The 17,153-nt window shown below is 41.2% G+C and overlaps 1 protein-coding gene across 1 annotated transcript; it reads left to right on the forward strand.

Annotated features, from left to right (window-relative positions):
• The first annotated feature begins 4,762 nt into the window (after positions 1 to 4,762).
• On the forward strand, positions 4,763 to 14,534 carry LOC119658456. The gene is made up of 5 exons (XM_038065862.1): positions 4,763 to 5,179; positions 12,404 to 12,773; positions 12,835 to 13,003; positions 13,054 to 13,368; positions 13,444 to 14,534. Exons 2-5 carry the CDS (start codon positions 12,421 to 12,423, stop codon positions 13,852 to 13,854), a joined length of 1,248 nt encoding a protein of 415 aa, XP_037921790.1. The 5' UTR covers positions 4,763 to 5,179; positions 12,404 to 12,420; the 3' UTR covers positions 13,855 to 14,534.
• The last annotated feature ends 2,619 nt before the right edge of the window (positions 14,535 to 17,153 follow it).

Below are 17,153 nucleotides of genomic sequence, written 5' to 3' on the forward strand. Positions count from 1 at the left end.
GACTTACCGCTTAGTGGCGCTAAGGGTGTGCAGCGCCTTCAGAACAATATCAGGCGAGGCAGCGTGTGTTATTGCGGGAATGATCCCGATAGACATTCTGGCAAGTGAGACACGCTGCCTGTACGAGACAAGGAAAATGAATCCTCTTGAAAAGGATGCAGAACGCCGAAAGGTGGCAAGGCGAGAGTCGCTGGAAAAGTGGCAGAAGCGGTGGGATGACTCGCAGAGGGGTCGCTGGACCCACACTTTGATTCCCCGTATTGAAGAGTGGATCCAGCGACGACACGGTGAGATTAACTACCATCTGACGCAATTCCTGTCGGGACATGGCGGTTACAGGAAGTACCTGCACCAATTCAGGCTGGATGATTCTCCCTTGTGTCCTGAATGTGGTTGCACACCTGAGGACCCGGAGCATGTTATGTTCCACTGTCCACGATTTCTCTCAGAAAGGAGGAGTCTGGAAGACTCCCTGAAAACCACTCTAAGCCCGCAGAACATCGTCGGGGAAATGTTGAAATCGGAGGAAAACTGGCGTGCGGTGAACACCGCCATCAAACAAATACAAGAAGAACTGGCAAGAGCGGAGCGCGCAAGGAGGACGCGAAGAACGGAAGGCGTGGTCGCGTAAAGCACAGTCCACCCCGCGAAGTAATGCTTTGCGGCGGTCCCGCGGGGAAGGAAAAAGGAGAAAGTGGGGGTGGTTTTAGTGGGTGAGAATCCCACACGCTGCTGCAACCTGGCGCGGCAGTGTCTTTCTAAGATTTCCACCTCCATCCATAAAAAAAAAAAAAAAAAAAAAAAAAAAAGACAGACAGACAGGCATCGAATCGATTCTAATAAGGTTTTGTTTCACACAAAACCTTAAAAACACCAGAATTCACAAAAAAAAGAGATTAACACGGCACCAAAAATTTATCTTTTAATATTTTTTAATAATCATAGTTTGCGGACAGTGGTTAAGTCTGCACGCTGAAATGTCGTTCAATTTTTTCTTTACGATGATCATAGCGCCCTCTAGCGTGGCAGCAGAAAAACCAAGTGGTCTTCTCCTCCACATCTTCGAGAGATCTATCGGTGGTGCTAGTACAATCTTTCACTATATGTCCGAACCCGAGGCGTTTGAAGCCCTCTTTTAGTAGAATTTGCTTTATCCGGACTTTACCCGAAGAGAGTGCTTTCGTAGCTGACGTTAGGGTCGCTGTTTGCGTTGGTGGTGACCTTGTCAAGATCTTTGCACTTTAGCATAACTATTAGCCGACTTACTCTGACAGTCATTCATTCGCTAAGTAAAGCCTCGATGTTCTTTTGTAGGTCACCGTGATGCTTGTTTTCCTTCGATAATTCGAGAACCAGTCCTCCTTTTCGCGTTCGCTGAATTCGCAAAACACTGTCGCTGAGCTTCTTTAATGTACTGCTGCTTCTGTTACTGCTATTACTAGCACTTCTTGGAAGTTCTGTTTCCAAGTTATCCTACCAACACTTCGCTCGTTTCTTGCTTTAACCAGAGTCCAACTTCCTGGGCTTCAAGCACCCATTTCCAGAAACCCAACCCAACAATATGGACAGAAATATAGCGGTCCTTGCACATGATATCTCGGCTTCGCAATGCTCCCCGTTGCGATCTCTATTCAAATCAAATTTATAATTATAATCGCTGGCGCAACAATCCAAATGGATCAGGGCCATGAAATGTGTTAGAGGACTTCATTCAAGACCGTAACAGTACACTACAGTATTACAGCACCCTATAAGAGGCAATGTGTCAGCACTGCGCTCACCCGAGATTAATAACCTGATGTGAGTCAGGTGCTCATTCATTGTTGAATCCACTGGTCTCCACCAGTGAAATTTGAAACGCGACCTTCCGTGCGACAGCCTTGTGCTCTAACCACTCAGCTATCCGGGCAAAACAGTATATTATTATATTTTAAAAATTTAATGCCCCCCCCCCATATGTTCATCCAAAATCGTACCCATGGCAGTAATATAGAATTTAATATGAAAGTGGAGTGGAAATCCTACTGTTGTTAACAAAGTTATAGTGGATTAAATTTGCCTCTTCCGCATCAAATTGCTACTCCATTAGAGATAAATGTTAGTACCAGGTCGAATTAAATTTAGGGTATATTCAACACCAACAACCATTCATACATTAAAAATTAACAAAACCTTTCATACCTGAGTGGTCGAGCTTCCTGTTTTTCGACTTAATTAGAATATATAAAAAAAAACCGGTTGGAGGTTTTTCTAACCTTTGCACCAGGTTCGCATTTACTTATATATCTACAATAAATAGCAATGGAAAACATATTATTAAATTAAATTTCATAGTCCTAACCTTGGATTAAATTAACTACTAAGGTTCTTGTTAGGTTAAGCATCTTTTTAATTGTGATGTCCATATTTATTAATAAAAATGTTGCTCCTAAAGAAAGGAAAAGGCCTTCAACTCCATCTGGATAAACAAGTTTCGATCGGGGTAATTAGACCTGTTTTAAGTTTTTTGGAGATAGGCACATTTTATTCGCATAGGAAATGAAATTTCCGATCTTTGGTCAGTAACACCGTTCTGAAAGGATCCGTTTCCAGCTCCACGCTATAAAGTATTTTTACTGCTGATATTCCAACTCCTGGCACCGCCCCCGAAATGATCCAATTTGCAGAGGCTACGATAATTAAAGGCAGTTGTAGCTATCGAGGTTTTGGCGAATCGCATGATCAGTAATGCCCGCAGTGCATTAAGGGAGGAACACACCTGTAAACTGCCATAGCTAAGCTTACTTTTAGATTTCATTTATATTTTATTTCAAATATTTTAAATAATACCATCTTATGTATTTAAATAAATTATTTCAGTTCTGTTTAAGGAAGTCACAATTGGAAAGCCAAATCAGTGTGCGATCTAGGATCCTCAATTTTTATCCGAAAAATTCGCAAAATATTATAAACATGTATAGTTGAACCTAGAAAACGTTGAAAACATTTTATCAGAAATGTTAAACTTTAAACAAGAAAGTGAAATTTTCGGCAAAAATTGAGAAATTTACGCTTTGAAGAAATATTTTCTTGTAATATTTGGCATTTTTGACGTTCAACTAGAAGGTACTAGCGTATAAAAGATGTGTGAAATATTTTAGCATCATCACTTTTTGAGTTATCTCGAAACGCGTTTTAAATGTCGATGATTTTAAGTAAAGTCATTCAGCAATTCCATCCCACACAGTAATCCATCAGTTTCCTTGTAAAGGTCGATATATACCTGTACACTAATTGAAATGATATCATGCAATCTGTCCAAAAATCGAATGATCGCCTCATGCAGCACAGTTTCATATTGAATCTAAATAAGGCTGAATTTTTAATGACCAATCGTCATGAAATAGCTACTATCACTGTCAATAGCAGTAACCTGTCCAGAAGTGAGCGATTTAAATATCTCGGGTCACTGCAATCAGCCCATGGAGAACTGCATTATGAAACTGCTTCACGCATTAGCGCAACCTGGATGAAGTGGCGTTCCACAACCGGTGTTTTTTGTGATCGACGTATCAACGAACGTCTCAAATTTAAAATTTACCGTAATGTCTTCCGCTCAGTCGCCCTCTATGGTTTTGGTTGTTGACCAGCAGTAAAAGACAATGAATGCCGTCTCGCGGTAATGGAGACGAAGATGTTGCGTTGGATTAGTGGCTGAACATGCCTTCATTACTCGAGGAAAAATTCCTCCTCATTGATCGTAGAAAAATTCTCAGAGAGGTATCTTCGATGGTTTGATTAAGGTAATTCCCTTTCCAGTCGATGGTAAGTTACCCAAAGGCTAGCCAAAATATGGCTTAATACGCTAGATGGAGATTTGATTTCTTTGATAGAACAAAATGGCGCAACCGATAACGATGGGCTGACCCCGTTCACAATGGACATAAGTTAAAGTATAAAAAAAGGAGAATATAACAGTTAACAGTTTAAAAACGAATTAGAATGTGAGAGATTATGAGAAGGTCAACACTCTCTCTCTAGTAGAAGCACGGGCAGTTCAAAGGCTGTAAAATATATATAAATTATTTCGAATTTCGATTTGAAATTTTCAGGATTTATTGTTCGAGTAGCATGTAAAATGTTCCTCATAAGAAAGTAGATCAGCCAACATCAAATTGATTGCCTTTTCAGTTTCGAAGCCACCACGACCTCCGATCATGAAATACTTCTCTTAGTAGGAGTTTCATTCTATAGATTACCAAAACCTCGATATAACAATATTTACGATATCCTGGTAATAGTCCAAAAAAATGTCCCTGAAAGACCTTGACAAAATTGATGTCAACAAGCCGAAATAAAATGCATATGATACTCAATCAAATTGCATATCATTGCCTTCAGATTTACATATTTTTAGAGATACATATTCGGTTGTAATTTAAATCCGTGAATCATTCATTCGTTGTAGAAACGGGTAGAAAATCTAATTGATGAGGAATAGTGAAATGTATCTAAATCAGAGAACAAATCAATTGTATCAATTTTGTTTTGATCGCGCACGCGTTCACCACTTTAACATAATCAACGAATACAGGGGAATATATGACGACAATGAACAATTTTTCACTCTATTGGTGTTGCTTGTTGGAGTATGTGCAACAAATCTCTAGTTCGTTTTTCTAAAGCTATGGTTTGAAATTACTGTTTTTTATAATCTTACTAATTAATAATTAATTAAATATTTATGACTTGACTGAAAAATATAAAATTTACGCCTTCAAATTAGCGAAAATGAAATGTAAAGCAAATCAAATATATTTTTACAAAATAAAAAATTGACAAAAAAAGGTAAAATGGAAAAGTTGCTCCAGTTTACCGTAAAAAGTGAGAAAGTGTTCCTATACTGGGTGATGTAACCGATGACAAAATGAATTGTGACACAAGTTCGTAGGGTGGACTTTGCCAGTCTTAATTAATTCTTTATAAAGTTGCTCATCTGTATTTATAGTACATTGTTTCCAAACCCGAATAGTGCAATAGATATTCGGAAGCTGTAGTACGATTAGCACACCACAAACATAAATATAAAAGGACATTCCGTAGGGCTGTGAAGAAATAAACATCTGTGAAGTTTCGAAAACAGGAATAACAAACAAATCTTTAAGTGTTAGTGCCAAATGAACTGCTGCGTTTGAGACTTGTAAGTTTCCTGATATTGTGATAAAGTTTCGTTTGACAGTTGTTTTGCCTCTTACGTTCGAAAGGAATCTTATATCTTTGATATACTGTGAAATTTGCATGGATTTGTATAAACCAAATTTCAAAAACGCCATTAAAAGACTTCCACTGCTGTATTAATGCGCTCACTCACAAGAGTTCTGTGTATTTACGGTATCGGACAGGACACCTTTAAAGAAACATAAGGAGAAGCAATAATGTTTTCAATAGTAATTATATATATATGCATGTTTTTTTAGGGGTTCGCGATCTCTGAGAGATTTTCCTCCCCTAAAACCACTTTTCGAAAAACCTACGGCTGAGATTTCCCTATCTAGCAGCTTTTTTTGCAAAGCTGTTCCCTATGAGACCATAGCACCTCAACATCGACCGTTGACTGCGGTCTTGTGAATCAAGCCACCGATAAAACAGCGTGAGAAACGCAGTGGCCTGCCGCACATTAAATAGTGGCCATTTCGTGAGAGGGAATGAGAAATGATCCCACTTACGCGATTACCAACCATTACGAATGTGGAAGAATCGTGGAATCAAGTTAACGACACGATCCACAATGTGGCTTATGCAACCGTTAGGGTCACCAAGCGATTCATCAACCAAGATACTTGGCTTTGGAATGACGATGTTGAAATAAAGGTTCATGAAAAGAAAACACCTCTCCCATAAGCTTCTCAACGATAAAACGCTGGCCAATTGCCAAATTTATAAGAATACTAAGCGGGTAGCAAAGAAAGTGGTCGCTATCACCCGAGCGGTCCATTCCAAAATCTTTACGATAAACTGGACACTCGAGATAGCGAGAGTGATATGTATCGACTTGTCAAAAGCCGACACGAGAGCACACAAGATGTTGCGTTAATGACAAGAACGGTACTTTGTTAATCGATCGGCGAACCGCGAAGAATAAATGGCGAGAATATTTGGAGCAGATTTCAACTGAAGAATTTGTTCATCCTCCACTTCCACAGTCATTCGACATTTGGAGCCATTCCACCTGTCAATGCAACTGAAGTTGAGGAAGCAATAACACGAATGAATTGGGGGGAAAGCCACAGGACTTGGCCCCATCGTATCTGGGCTCTTCAGAGCAAAGAGCTGGAACCCAACACTCAGGTGAATTTTTTATTGGGGTATTGAGGAAGGTGGAAAACCATCTGATTGGCAAGAAAGTACCACAGTTCCAATATGGAAAAGGGAAGTAGTAAAGCAGATTATTCAAATTAACGTCCGATCCGGTTGCTGTCCCATACCATGAAGATTTTTGAACGCATTCTTGATAACCGTATTCGCGAAATCGTTCAAATAACATATAATTGATCCGGGTTTGTCAAGAATTGCCGAATTACTGACGTAATACACACCACGCAGTTGCCCTTAACCTTGTGATAATCACCGCCCTCTTTATATTGTATTTCTGGAGTTGGAGAAAGAGTTTGACTGTGTACCACGTGAACTCATCTGGTATGCTCTCCGACAACACCTAGTACCAGAAGAACCCGTCCGCTGGAGTGAAGTTAGAAATGATCTCAAGCGACTTTTCCAACAATGGAATGATCGAGTCATGCAACATGGTTTCAGATTCCTATCACTCTTTGGTGGGGTATAGCGCGTCAACCACACCTACGCGCCATCGCACGCGGTTAGATAAAATGCGCTTCAGCTCCCCCACGACTTCCCGAGACACTCGCACTCCTCCTCTACTGTTCTGCCTCAAGTGCTCCTGTGGCGACCCACTTGTCGGCCATCTTGCTAGAGTGGATTCCACTGCATGGCTTAACCGGCAGTGCCATTGTCGCCCCTCCTTAATGTGTGACCTATCCACTGTCACTTTCGTCTTCCTGTCACATCGTATATGAGTGCCAAGTCTGTGCGGCTATCAAGTTCTTCATTTGAGATAGTGTCAGCTCGATACGACGCAGACAGGTATTGACGAAAGGTTGGAGCCTTTGGGTAACAGTGGAGTTCACTTTCCATGTGCTACTGCAATGCAGGAAGAACACTAGCACAGAATAATATCAACTTGATCTTAGGGATGAGATTACTGAATTTTCAGATTTTAGACAGGGCAGCGAAAACGTCGGCAGAAACCACGCTTCCTAGATGTACAAATTGATCGACGCCTTCGATGTTCTGTCCATGAATGCAGATAGGGAAAGTACGATGACCCGTCAGACTAAGAATCTTGCTTTTGTTTATATTTATCTTCAGTCCAACTCTACTTGCCTATCTTTCTAAATCCAGACCTATTTGACCAAGGCCCATGACCTGCTCAGAAGGCAAACAGTCTAGCATATTCGAGGTTTTTGTGAGAAGATGTCATCGACCATTAAATTCACCCTGCCCCTCCTGCGTAAAGCACTCCAGATAGATTCCCTGTTCACGCTATCGAAAGGTTTTTCGAAATCGATGAGCAGCAGGTGCTTTGAAGAAGTCCGGACACTGTTCCACAATAAAGGTTAGGATGTTGATGTGGGCAATGCATTAGGTTCCCGAGCCGCACTATTTCAGTTATTATCTTTTCAATAGCAGGCAGTATGCAGATACCTCTCCAAACAGGTTCCCTTCTTTGGGATGTTAACGATCATCCCTTCTTCCACTTTCTAGAAAAGGTCTTCCCTTTCGCAAGACCATCGAAAAATTTGCTACCATACGCAGGCTCCTTCGTGATGCAGTATACAGTTCTGAAATCATTGCGATCTGCGGCATCTGCCGCTTCCCTGACCAGCGCAATATCTAATTCTTTTCTATCACGGCGTACACTACGCTCAACTTCTCCAAATTCTCTCGGTATCATAGTTCAAACGCATCACGCCCGCCATCATTCGTAGTAGTCAGTAGAGCCTTCAACCCCTTCCGTTCACTGATCCGCATCCACGACTCCACAGTCAAACAGATATTATAACGCCCCCTCGGGACGTGACCGATGATCTGTGCAGCACCTGAGAAAAGAGTATTTTTGATTGCGGCCCAAAACTTATCTATATTCTCAGGGGTGTTGCCCAGTAGATCTGCCGTTCGATCAGCAAGATATCTCTCCCACTGGTCGCAGCTCCCCGACCGTGCGAGAAGTGGCGGACGCAATATGCAAGCGAACATAACCGACCATCAGATGGTTATCTCTTTTGAAGCTGATATTAACGCCTCTCTTGCTAAGCACATTTAGAAGATAACTCCTAAATCTACTGCTGATCCCGAAATGGTGGATCTGATTGCTCGCAGGGCGTCCGTTAGTAGAAACCCAACTGGTCTTATGGCAGGACCTGTGGGTAAACATTGTGCCACCAATGACGAACCGGCGGAAGTTGCAGAAATCCACGAACCACCCAACATTCCCGTTACGGTCGCCAAGACCGTGTTTCCTCATGACATGCAAGATGCAACATGCAGATTCCAGCTTGGCATTCAGATAATTCATCGCGATCACAATGACGCGTTTAATTGCTCATGGAAAGCATCTTCTCCGCTACATCGGCAGTGTCCGTTCGTGCCTATCACTGCACAATTATGATGCTCTTTAACCTGGACCGAAATCTAACAATAAGAAGTCAGTTAGAAACTGGCTCCCATGACAAGAAAACGCACTTGACAGTAGTCGTCAAAAGCATCCCGACACCGGATTCGCGTCTGCTACCACTTGGCTTTCCAGAGTATAAAAGCATATCGTCACTGGTCCAGCAAGAGGGGGAAGAGTAGTCTCCAGAGTCACACGATCTTGCTTCGCTTAGGCTCAAAATGTCCAGTTTATCTAGATGAAATACCCGCTCAAGTTGGAGAAAGCGAGCATTCTGAAGACCCTCGCTACCATTGTCAAGGAGTGTGCGCACATTCCAGAAACCAAAGTAGTCGGTTTTCGATAGTCGAAGATCGTTGCGGAAGGTCAGAGGTGTTGCTGACGTTTCAGTAGCACTAGAGTTTCAAATGTAGGTTGCTACCCGACAAATTTCTATCTCTTTTAATCGCCTTTTATGAGCAGGGAAGGCTTTGAGTATATTCTTAAGCCCCAACTCACAAGTATTTCATCTCAATAAAACTAAATTTTTGACGACCGATCCCCATGAAACATGCAAAATCACTGTCAATGGCAGTGACCTGCCCAGAACTGAGCAGTTTAGATATCTCGGGTCAATGCTATTAGCCAATCGTGAATTGCGTTATAAAATTGCTTCAAGCATTAGCGCAACCTGGATGAAGGTGCGGTCCACGACTGGCGTTCTTTGTAATCGCCCGTCCTGTCACCCTCTATGGTTCCGAGTGTTAGCCGACTATAAACAACAACGAACGGCGTCTGGCGGTGATGAAGACGGCAACATTGTCAGAGAGATGCTGCAGAGCACTGGCAGCTGGAATCGTGTTGCGCATTATGTGCGGGCTGTTCTTATTACGAAGAAGATTGAACTCGACCGGCGGAGGGATCGGATGGTAAGCGTTTCCCTTAACTAACAACTACCTTCCTCCCCTCCCCTCCCCTCCCGTTAGTGAAAGGGATTCCCAGACTTGATGGCTCCCAAAGCCAGGAGAGCCGGTTTCACGCTAGTTCTCTGATGACAGGGAGGCTTTTAGTTCGTAGCCCAACAGCGTACTGTTGGATAGGTACTGAGAACGAGGGCTGTTACACTTTTTGGGGGTCATATTTTGAGCCCTCACTCCCCTAAGTTTCACCCAACCAAATATGGAACCAGTTTCGAAAAGTACTAATTGAGCCATTTAGTCTGATACCCCATATAGCTGCGAAAAAAATTTTGCAGGCTGCTTTCACATGTGTGGGGAGCCAATCTCTCTTGTTTTATAAACAAACCCTTAAAAATGGAATTTTAATATTTGACTCGAATGTCAATTTGTATGGCTTAGGATGCTGTTAATTCGCACGAAATTGATAAGTTTGAACTGTTATAACTTTGACACTAATAGGCGGATTTTCATGAAATTGGTATGCAGGAGGCTGTCCTTTATGTCAGTGCAAAATTTAGTATACCTAGGATGAACATAAGCGGAGTCTTTCAGTCAATTCCTAAAAGTTGGCAATATACTGTTAGTAAATTTCTTTGAGCAGATACCGGAATTGGACATTTCTCGAGGATTAGATTTCACATAACTGTTTTACACAAAACCTTAAAAAGGGCTGGGGAGAAGTAGATTCGAAATCGCTTAGTTTGAACTGCTATAACTTTGGCGTTAATGGCCAGATTTCCATGAAATTTGGCAAGTGTATATAAAATATTATCCTGTATGCTGGTACAGTCCTAGAATGAATTTAAGGACGGTTTTTCAGTAAATTTCTGAAAGTTAGTAATATACTATCAGTAAGTTTATTTGAGTAGATATCGGAATGGGATATATTTTGAGACCTAGATTTCATCTAAGGATGGGTAGTTTCCGAAAATGAGTCCTGTCTCCCTTTAAGTCCGTACATTTTGATTCCTCACTCGCGCACTTTTCACTTCACGACTAAGCTAATATCAGTTGCGGAAAGTATTAATCGAGACCTTACCCTACACGATTAATCCGGTGAAAAATTTTTTTGAATCCCCCCTTTGGATGGATGCGGAGCCCCCCTTTAAACTCCACCTAAATTTATGCCACTCGGTGTATGCGTGGTATTTCGTAGTTCCCACTTGCCCACCAAATTTCGTTCTGATGAGTTTAGCCGTTTTGGAGAAAAATGCATGTGACAGACAGTGAATCGATTTTAATAAGGTTTTGTTTGACTTTACAAAAAGAAAAGAGATCAAATCAAAAATAAGAAAAGAAATCGAAATCCAAAATAGAACTCACACGCTGTTTCACTCCGAACTCGGCGTGACGTGTAGCAGTCCTTGACTCTTTTGACTCTGCGAATATTTAAGTAATCAATGTAATTAATTTCTTAATTAATTTTCGAAACGCTTTAGATGGTACCGAAGTTTTTCCTCGAACAGCCATAGCATCTGATCCTACTACTCCAATGATATTGCAACGAAATGGAAATAAACATTTCAAATGAGCATTGTTTATGATTTTCTGCAGCCAAAATAAATGAGATAAACAGAAAACTCGTCCCTTGGCAGGAACTCGACACGTAAAGTGCGTCAACAAAACGTTGCCACAATATTCAAAAATTCAAAAATTATTAACCGTTTTCTCAAATTTTATAACGCAGAAATTTAACCCACCATAGCGCGTCCTTTTCCACAGACTTTCTTTTAAGATGAAAAAAAAAGATCTCCTTGAACACACAATCCTCGATTACGAAATTAAATTAACCATTGGTAAAGTATAAAACCCGTTGAATTCACCGACAAAACTTTTGTGTCAATAAAATTTTATTTCGTGATTGAAACCATGGGTCTCTTGTTTTCCAATCGCACATTTTTTTGTTAATCACTGTTAATTACAGCAGTTTTAGACCGTTTTAAGAAGTTCTCAAACGCAGTCCATTTTAATTAGTGTAAACTCATTTGCATAATTAAATCCCCTAAGAGATTACTAGAACCTTAATTTGAGCAATTTTCCTTCTTTAGAAACTTCTCTGCTACATTTCTATCGCTTTTGCCAAACACACAACACGACAAGAATTCTGCAAACTTTGGTTGCTTGAATCAAAGGGCGTAGAAGATTCAGGAATTCACAACACTTCACCTAATAGAACTTTTGGAAGCGTTTCAAAAAGAACCCCTTTTCCTCTCGCGATGCCTAGCACTTGTTCTCAAAGGAAACTTTTCAAAATTATTTTCCACAGCATCACTTCACGGCTGTTCGCGGTGCCAATCAGAAACTTTCTCCGCCATCTCACCGGCCGTTGCACAGCTGTTCACCCACGAACCAGTCCCCATGCCGCTACGCTCGCCTTGAACTCTGTTGAACTCCGCGAATTCATGTTGCAGCAGCATGCGCGTGCACCTACGAATGCGACAAATCATTCCGCTCTGTCAGCATCAATTTGACCAAATGCATTCAATAATTGCAATCTGCGGGAAACATTAGGGTAATTGCACATTATGAAATGCATTATTTGAGAAAATTAATTCAGAAAGAGGTGAATGAGATTCCGCTCCCGTCGCGAAGCCACGGTTACTACATCTTGCTTCAGGTTTCCGACTTGTTGTAGTTATGCAGTAAGAACGCTACAAACTTAATTTTACTTGAAATATTTCACAGCCAGAATGACAGTCGGAATTCAGCTTATCTAATCATTTATCCATTTATCTTTTAGTGAATCACTTTCACGAGATGTCTTTTGACGAAAATATCCTCATCATTCCAAGCTACCTAGACAAACAATTTTTCAAAACTGCGCTCGAACATGAAACGAAGGTAAAACATATTGAAATCGTCAGCCTCAATTTGAAGAAAGGAAGTGAACTTGGGGAGAACTACATGAGCAACATTTACCGAGCTACCATAATTTATAAGCCGAACGGGGATACTCTAAAGAAAGTGTCATTGATCATCAAAACCATTCCGAAAACCGAAGATCGAGAGTTTCAGTACCATCTAGATATCCATAGAAAGGAAACAAGTCTATACATGACTGTTATCCCCAAAATGGAGTCAATTTTGAATGGAATAAAAATCGCTCCGAAGTAGTGGAAATAAAATATTTTCAAAAGAGGTAAATAACCAAAATTCATTATCTTTTTCTAGATGCTATTACGCGACGGATGAACCAGTTAGCACTCTCGTTTTTGAGGATTTAAGAGCAGATGGTTTCACCTTAGCCAATACACAGAAAGGTTTGAGCGAAAGTGAGTGCAAAATTGTTTTGGAGAAACTAGCGAAATTCCATGCAGCGTCTCTCTACTTGCTGGATAAGGTATGGAGTGATTATATTTTGGCTATTTCTAGATTTCTATTTACTTTTAGCACCCAAAACTCCTTGGACAAACTAAATACAAATATGGATTTTTCACACCTGAAAGTGTAGATGATCCCGTAGTAGAGGCATTTTTCGTGGATAGTCTGAAAACTGAAATCTCCGTTGTGGAGACTTGGCCAGGTTACGGCAAGTATGCAGACCAAATGAAGAGAATATACTTTACCATTAAAGAAAGGATCTTAGCTTTGATGTTTCCGGCTCACGACGAATTAAAAGTCTTGAATCATAATGATCTATGGGTTAACAATTTTATGTTTAAGTATTGTCCAGGAAATCCTTCTTTACCGGTCGATATTCGTTTCGTAAGTACCTTATAATGAATCAGAAGTCAAGTCAAGCCAAGATGAATTCCTAGCCACTCTACTTTTTGTTTTCAGTTGGACTTTCAGGCTAGTTTCCTTATAAGTCCAGGCATCGATCTTAATTACTTCCTTAATACAAGCGTACAATTTGAGGTATTGAAATCGCGACGAGATGTTCTTATCCAAAACTACTATTACAATTCTCTAAAGACAACATTGGAGAGCCTGGAATACGAGGAAATACCATCTTTGGAAACAATTAAAATGGAAATTCGAAGGAAAGAATTTTATGGATTTGTGTCTGCTGTTAGTGTGCTTCCTATAGTATGTATGAATCAAATAGACTCGGACGATTGTACCTTTGACACCTTTGCCAACAAGGAAACGGCTGAGAAAAAGCGGCTCGCAGCATGTAGGACTAAACGCTTCGAGGAAGTGATGAAATATATGTTGAAACGCGCTGAGGAACTAGGTGTACTAGACTAGTGGAGGATTTTTTAGGTGTGCATGAATAAATTAGATAGATTAACCTGATTATCCAACAAACATCAGAAACACAAGGTGCTAGTAAATGTTAGTTTCTCCCATTTGAAAATTTTCATTCCATTCGCCATCGACAAAGGTTGGATATTCGAGTTTTAAGCTAAGTAGAAAAGCAAAATTATGGAAACCACCTTTTCTGCAAATTGTGCGAGAATTCTAGCGACTGGTTGACCATTTTGGTGTTAAGCACGATAAGAAAGTGGAACTCCGGAAAGCGCTCATCTCCCCATGCTCCGCTATATTATTATTCGTTCGAAATATGTTTGATGTCGCTATCAAACACACTAAGAAGTGATGCTAAACTATAAAATTTTAGCGGGAATTAGAAGCTTTTACGCTTCAACGGTGAGTATTAAACAAGAAATATGGAAAATCTCGAAATGAATATCTAAGTTGCCCGTTGATAACTGTTGTGGCAGAAAGTTCAAACGAGTTGGAAAACCGGAATGAACGCTTCATGTATGGATGGTTTTGTGTAGTTCTTATATAAGAATGTTTGAGTGGATACTTTCCCCATTTGTATCTAGTTCATAATGTTTATGTATTTAGTTTTTTAGACTATTCACTTTAGTGAGATGACATTCAAAATTCTAGAATGCAATAAATTTTCAAATCAGTGTCAACTTCGTCCTATTAAAATTTTGTTAGTAATAGTGCGATTTTCACCAAACTTCGTGTCAAGGTCTAGAGTATACCTTCAATTTCTGCACTCTTGTTAATACTAAAAAGGTATAAACGTGGAGGGTATTTTGAAGCCTAGGTAGTGGTAGCCTCGTGATTTTTTTTCAAATTTTTGTGTTGGATAGTTTTTGGGTCCTTGAATCAAATGAAGAAACTGAATTGGAAAGAACTCATTGAGACCTTCCATTTGATATATTACTATATTCGGTGAAAAAAAGTTTCTACATTCCCCTTTTGCCTGTATGGGAACTCGATGTGCAAGGAGAGGGGGGGGGGGGGACTCAATATGTAAATATGTTAATTGCATGCAAAAGGAGTCGCAGTTCCCGTCTACTAAATTTCATGTCAACAGGAGAAACCGTTTTCTGAGATAATAGGGGTGACAAGCAGACAGGCTGCCTGTGCGGAACTGCCCAATCTCCCATCAGGCTTGGTCTCAGGTGGCGAATAGAGACTACACATTAATATGTAAATGTGTGTTCGTGTACTTTTGTTTTCTGCCTGTGCATGGGCACGTGTTTGCGGATACTCTGAAAGTAAAACCAACATGGAAGAAGTGAGGAAGTAACGATGTAGGGACTCGGAACCTCAGTACCGGCGGCATTTGGTAGTGAGCAAGTGGGCTCCTGGCCGTCAATATCCCTCGAACGCAGTGCCTCGGTGGTGGACAACTTTGCCACCGTGGCATCTAATGCTACTGATGTTTTAGATTTGGAGGAGGAAGTGCACAACACCAACAATAAAGGTAAGGAATGATGGTCTCGAAGGGGATGGCCGGTCCAAGAAGGCGATTCCGACACCCACTGCATCAACTCAAGAAGCATTCTAAAATCAGGAAATGGACCCATTCAAGAGAAGCTCATCAAGATCTCCCCCGATGCCAAAAATGATAAGAGCAAACTCGTGGGAACAATAAAGGCGATGAAGCCTCTAGAACGAGTAATCTGGCCAAAACTCATTGAGAATAGATCCCCGATTCGGAACAAGTGCCTTTCATGAAGTTCGGAGGAAAAGTAGTTCAACAGCCGCTTAAAAGGGAAAAAGGCATTTTGACCAGTCCAACAAAACAGAACTAAAAGTTCAGAAGGGGAAAACCTATGCCCAAAGTGGAAAAGTTGGCTAGCGAAAACCCGGGAAATATAAAAATGGTGGATGTGCTAAGATTGTAAATAAAATGAAGAAGAGCAAGGGATGGCTTTCATAACCAAGTTATAACCTCATGTGGGGAGAATGTCGCTGTACGTTCCCAAAAACATGAGATCTGCATACAGTGTAAGGATCTCACCAGAGAAGAGTCTTCTGTACTGCCTTGAAACATCAATTCAAGTTGGAGGAATTCTGTGCTCTATAACTGGCAGCGACACAATCTCCACCATCATCAGGGACTGTGTGGGAATTGAAGCCACCGCGGAATCTGGTGACCCAGAGAAGGCAGAGGCGGTGGCATCAATAAAAGCATGAGGTTCGGTATGAATTCCAAAGAGCGTATATAGAATTTTCGGAAAGGATCCTTTGCATATACCAGATATTCCCAGGTTCTATGTATCTCCAGCAACTCCGAAATTTCTACCTCAAATCAATGGTGAGATTGCATCTCGACTGTGTTCTGATATATCGCTGCTACAACTACAATCACTTATGTATTGTGGTCCAGTTTCGGCTGTCAGATTGCACGGTTAGAAGATTTGCTTTCGTGTTATTGGTTTGAGTGACCGAAGGGATATACCATGAAAAATTCGTCTAGAGCGTCGACCTGACTCACTAAGGCAGGACATTGCTAGATCAGTACTGGCAATGCAAGCAGACGGGTGAAAAAACAAAGTGCAGAGTGTTTACAGAAACTGCGCCTTCGCCAGTGAAACACCCGTAGTTGAAATTTTGGAGACATTAGAGCAGAAACTTTCTATCGTATACAGTCAGTTACGACGGTATGGCAGAAATCATTCCAGACGTGTCCAGAATGCAACATACGCGAGGAACCAGCGGAGCTTCCTCAGATCACTCAACGAATCCAAACAGAGCTTCCAGACAGTAAAGTTTTCGGTGACAGAAAGGAAAGAATATTGGTATGGACTTTGGGAGTTACCCGCCCAGATGCTGTGTGGGTCACCGCCGAAGGCACCCGCCATGGCACAACGTCTAGTATGAATTTGCGGATGTTAACGAAAAGAAAGTTCGACGAGCCATAAACAGCTCGAAGAACACACATTGTGGCGAAACAGCTGCAATAGGCGGAGCAATGCTTCTGGTCGTCGTGGTGCCTAGACGCCGCACCACCCCACAACTAGCGGTTTCGACGCCGTGCTGTATATTACGGGAGCCCAACCAAGTCACCAAGTCAGACGAATCCCGCCGGTTATCCGTACCGAACCTCCAGTTTCTCCTTCTGCTCATTAGACGGATTTGCTTCCTCAGTGAATAACCTACAAGGTCTGGATCGGGTGCAGAATTTCTGGTATTAAAAATTTTCCAGTATACACAGTCGGTCGCAATACAGCATAGATCAGGTTATGAGTCGGCCGGAGGAATTTCTACCATTCCTCACTGCGAGGATTACCCAC

This window comes from Hermetia illucens, chromosome 5, assembly GCF_905115235.1.
Source record: "Hermetia illucens chromosome 5, iHerIll2.2.curated.20191125, whole genome shotgun sequence".
NCBI lineage: Eukaryota > Metazoa > Arthropoda > Insecta > Diptera > Stratiomyidae > Hermetia > Hermetia illucens.

What these genes read in the sequence shown, in the direction of transcription:
- LOC119658456 (XM_038065862.1), top strand. Translation starts at nt 12,421, where the DNA reads ATGTCTTTTGACGAAAATATCCTCATCATTCCAAGCTACCTAGACAAA. An exon ending in GGAATAAAAATCGCTCCGAA is followed by an intron (nt 12,774 to 12,834) that starts GTAGTGGAAATA and finishes ATCTTTTTCTAG; the next exon opens with ATGCTATTACGCGACGGATG. An exon ending in TACCGGTCGATATTCGTTTC is followed by an intron (nt 13,369 to 13,443) that starts GTAAGTACCTTA and finishes TTTTGTTTTCAG; the next exon opens with TTGGACTTTCAGGCTAGTTT.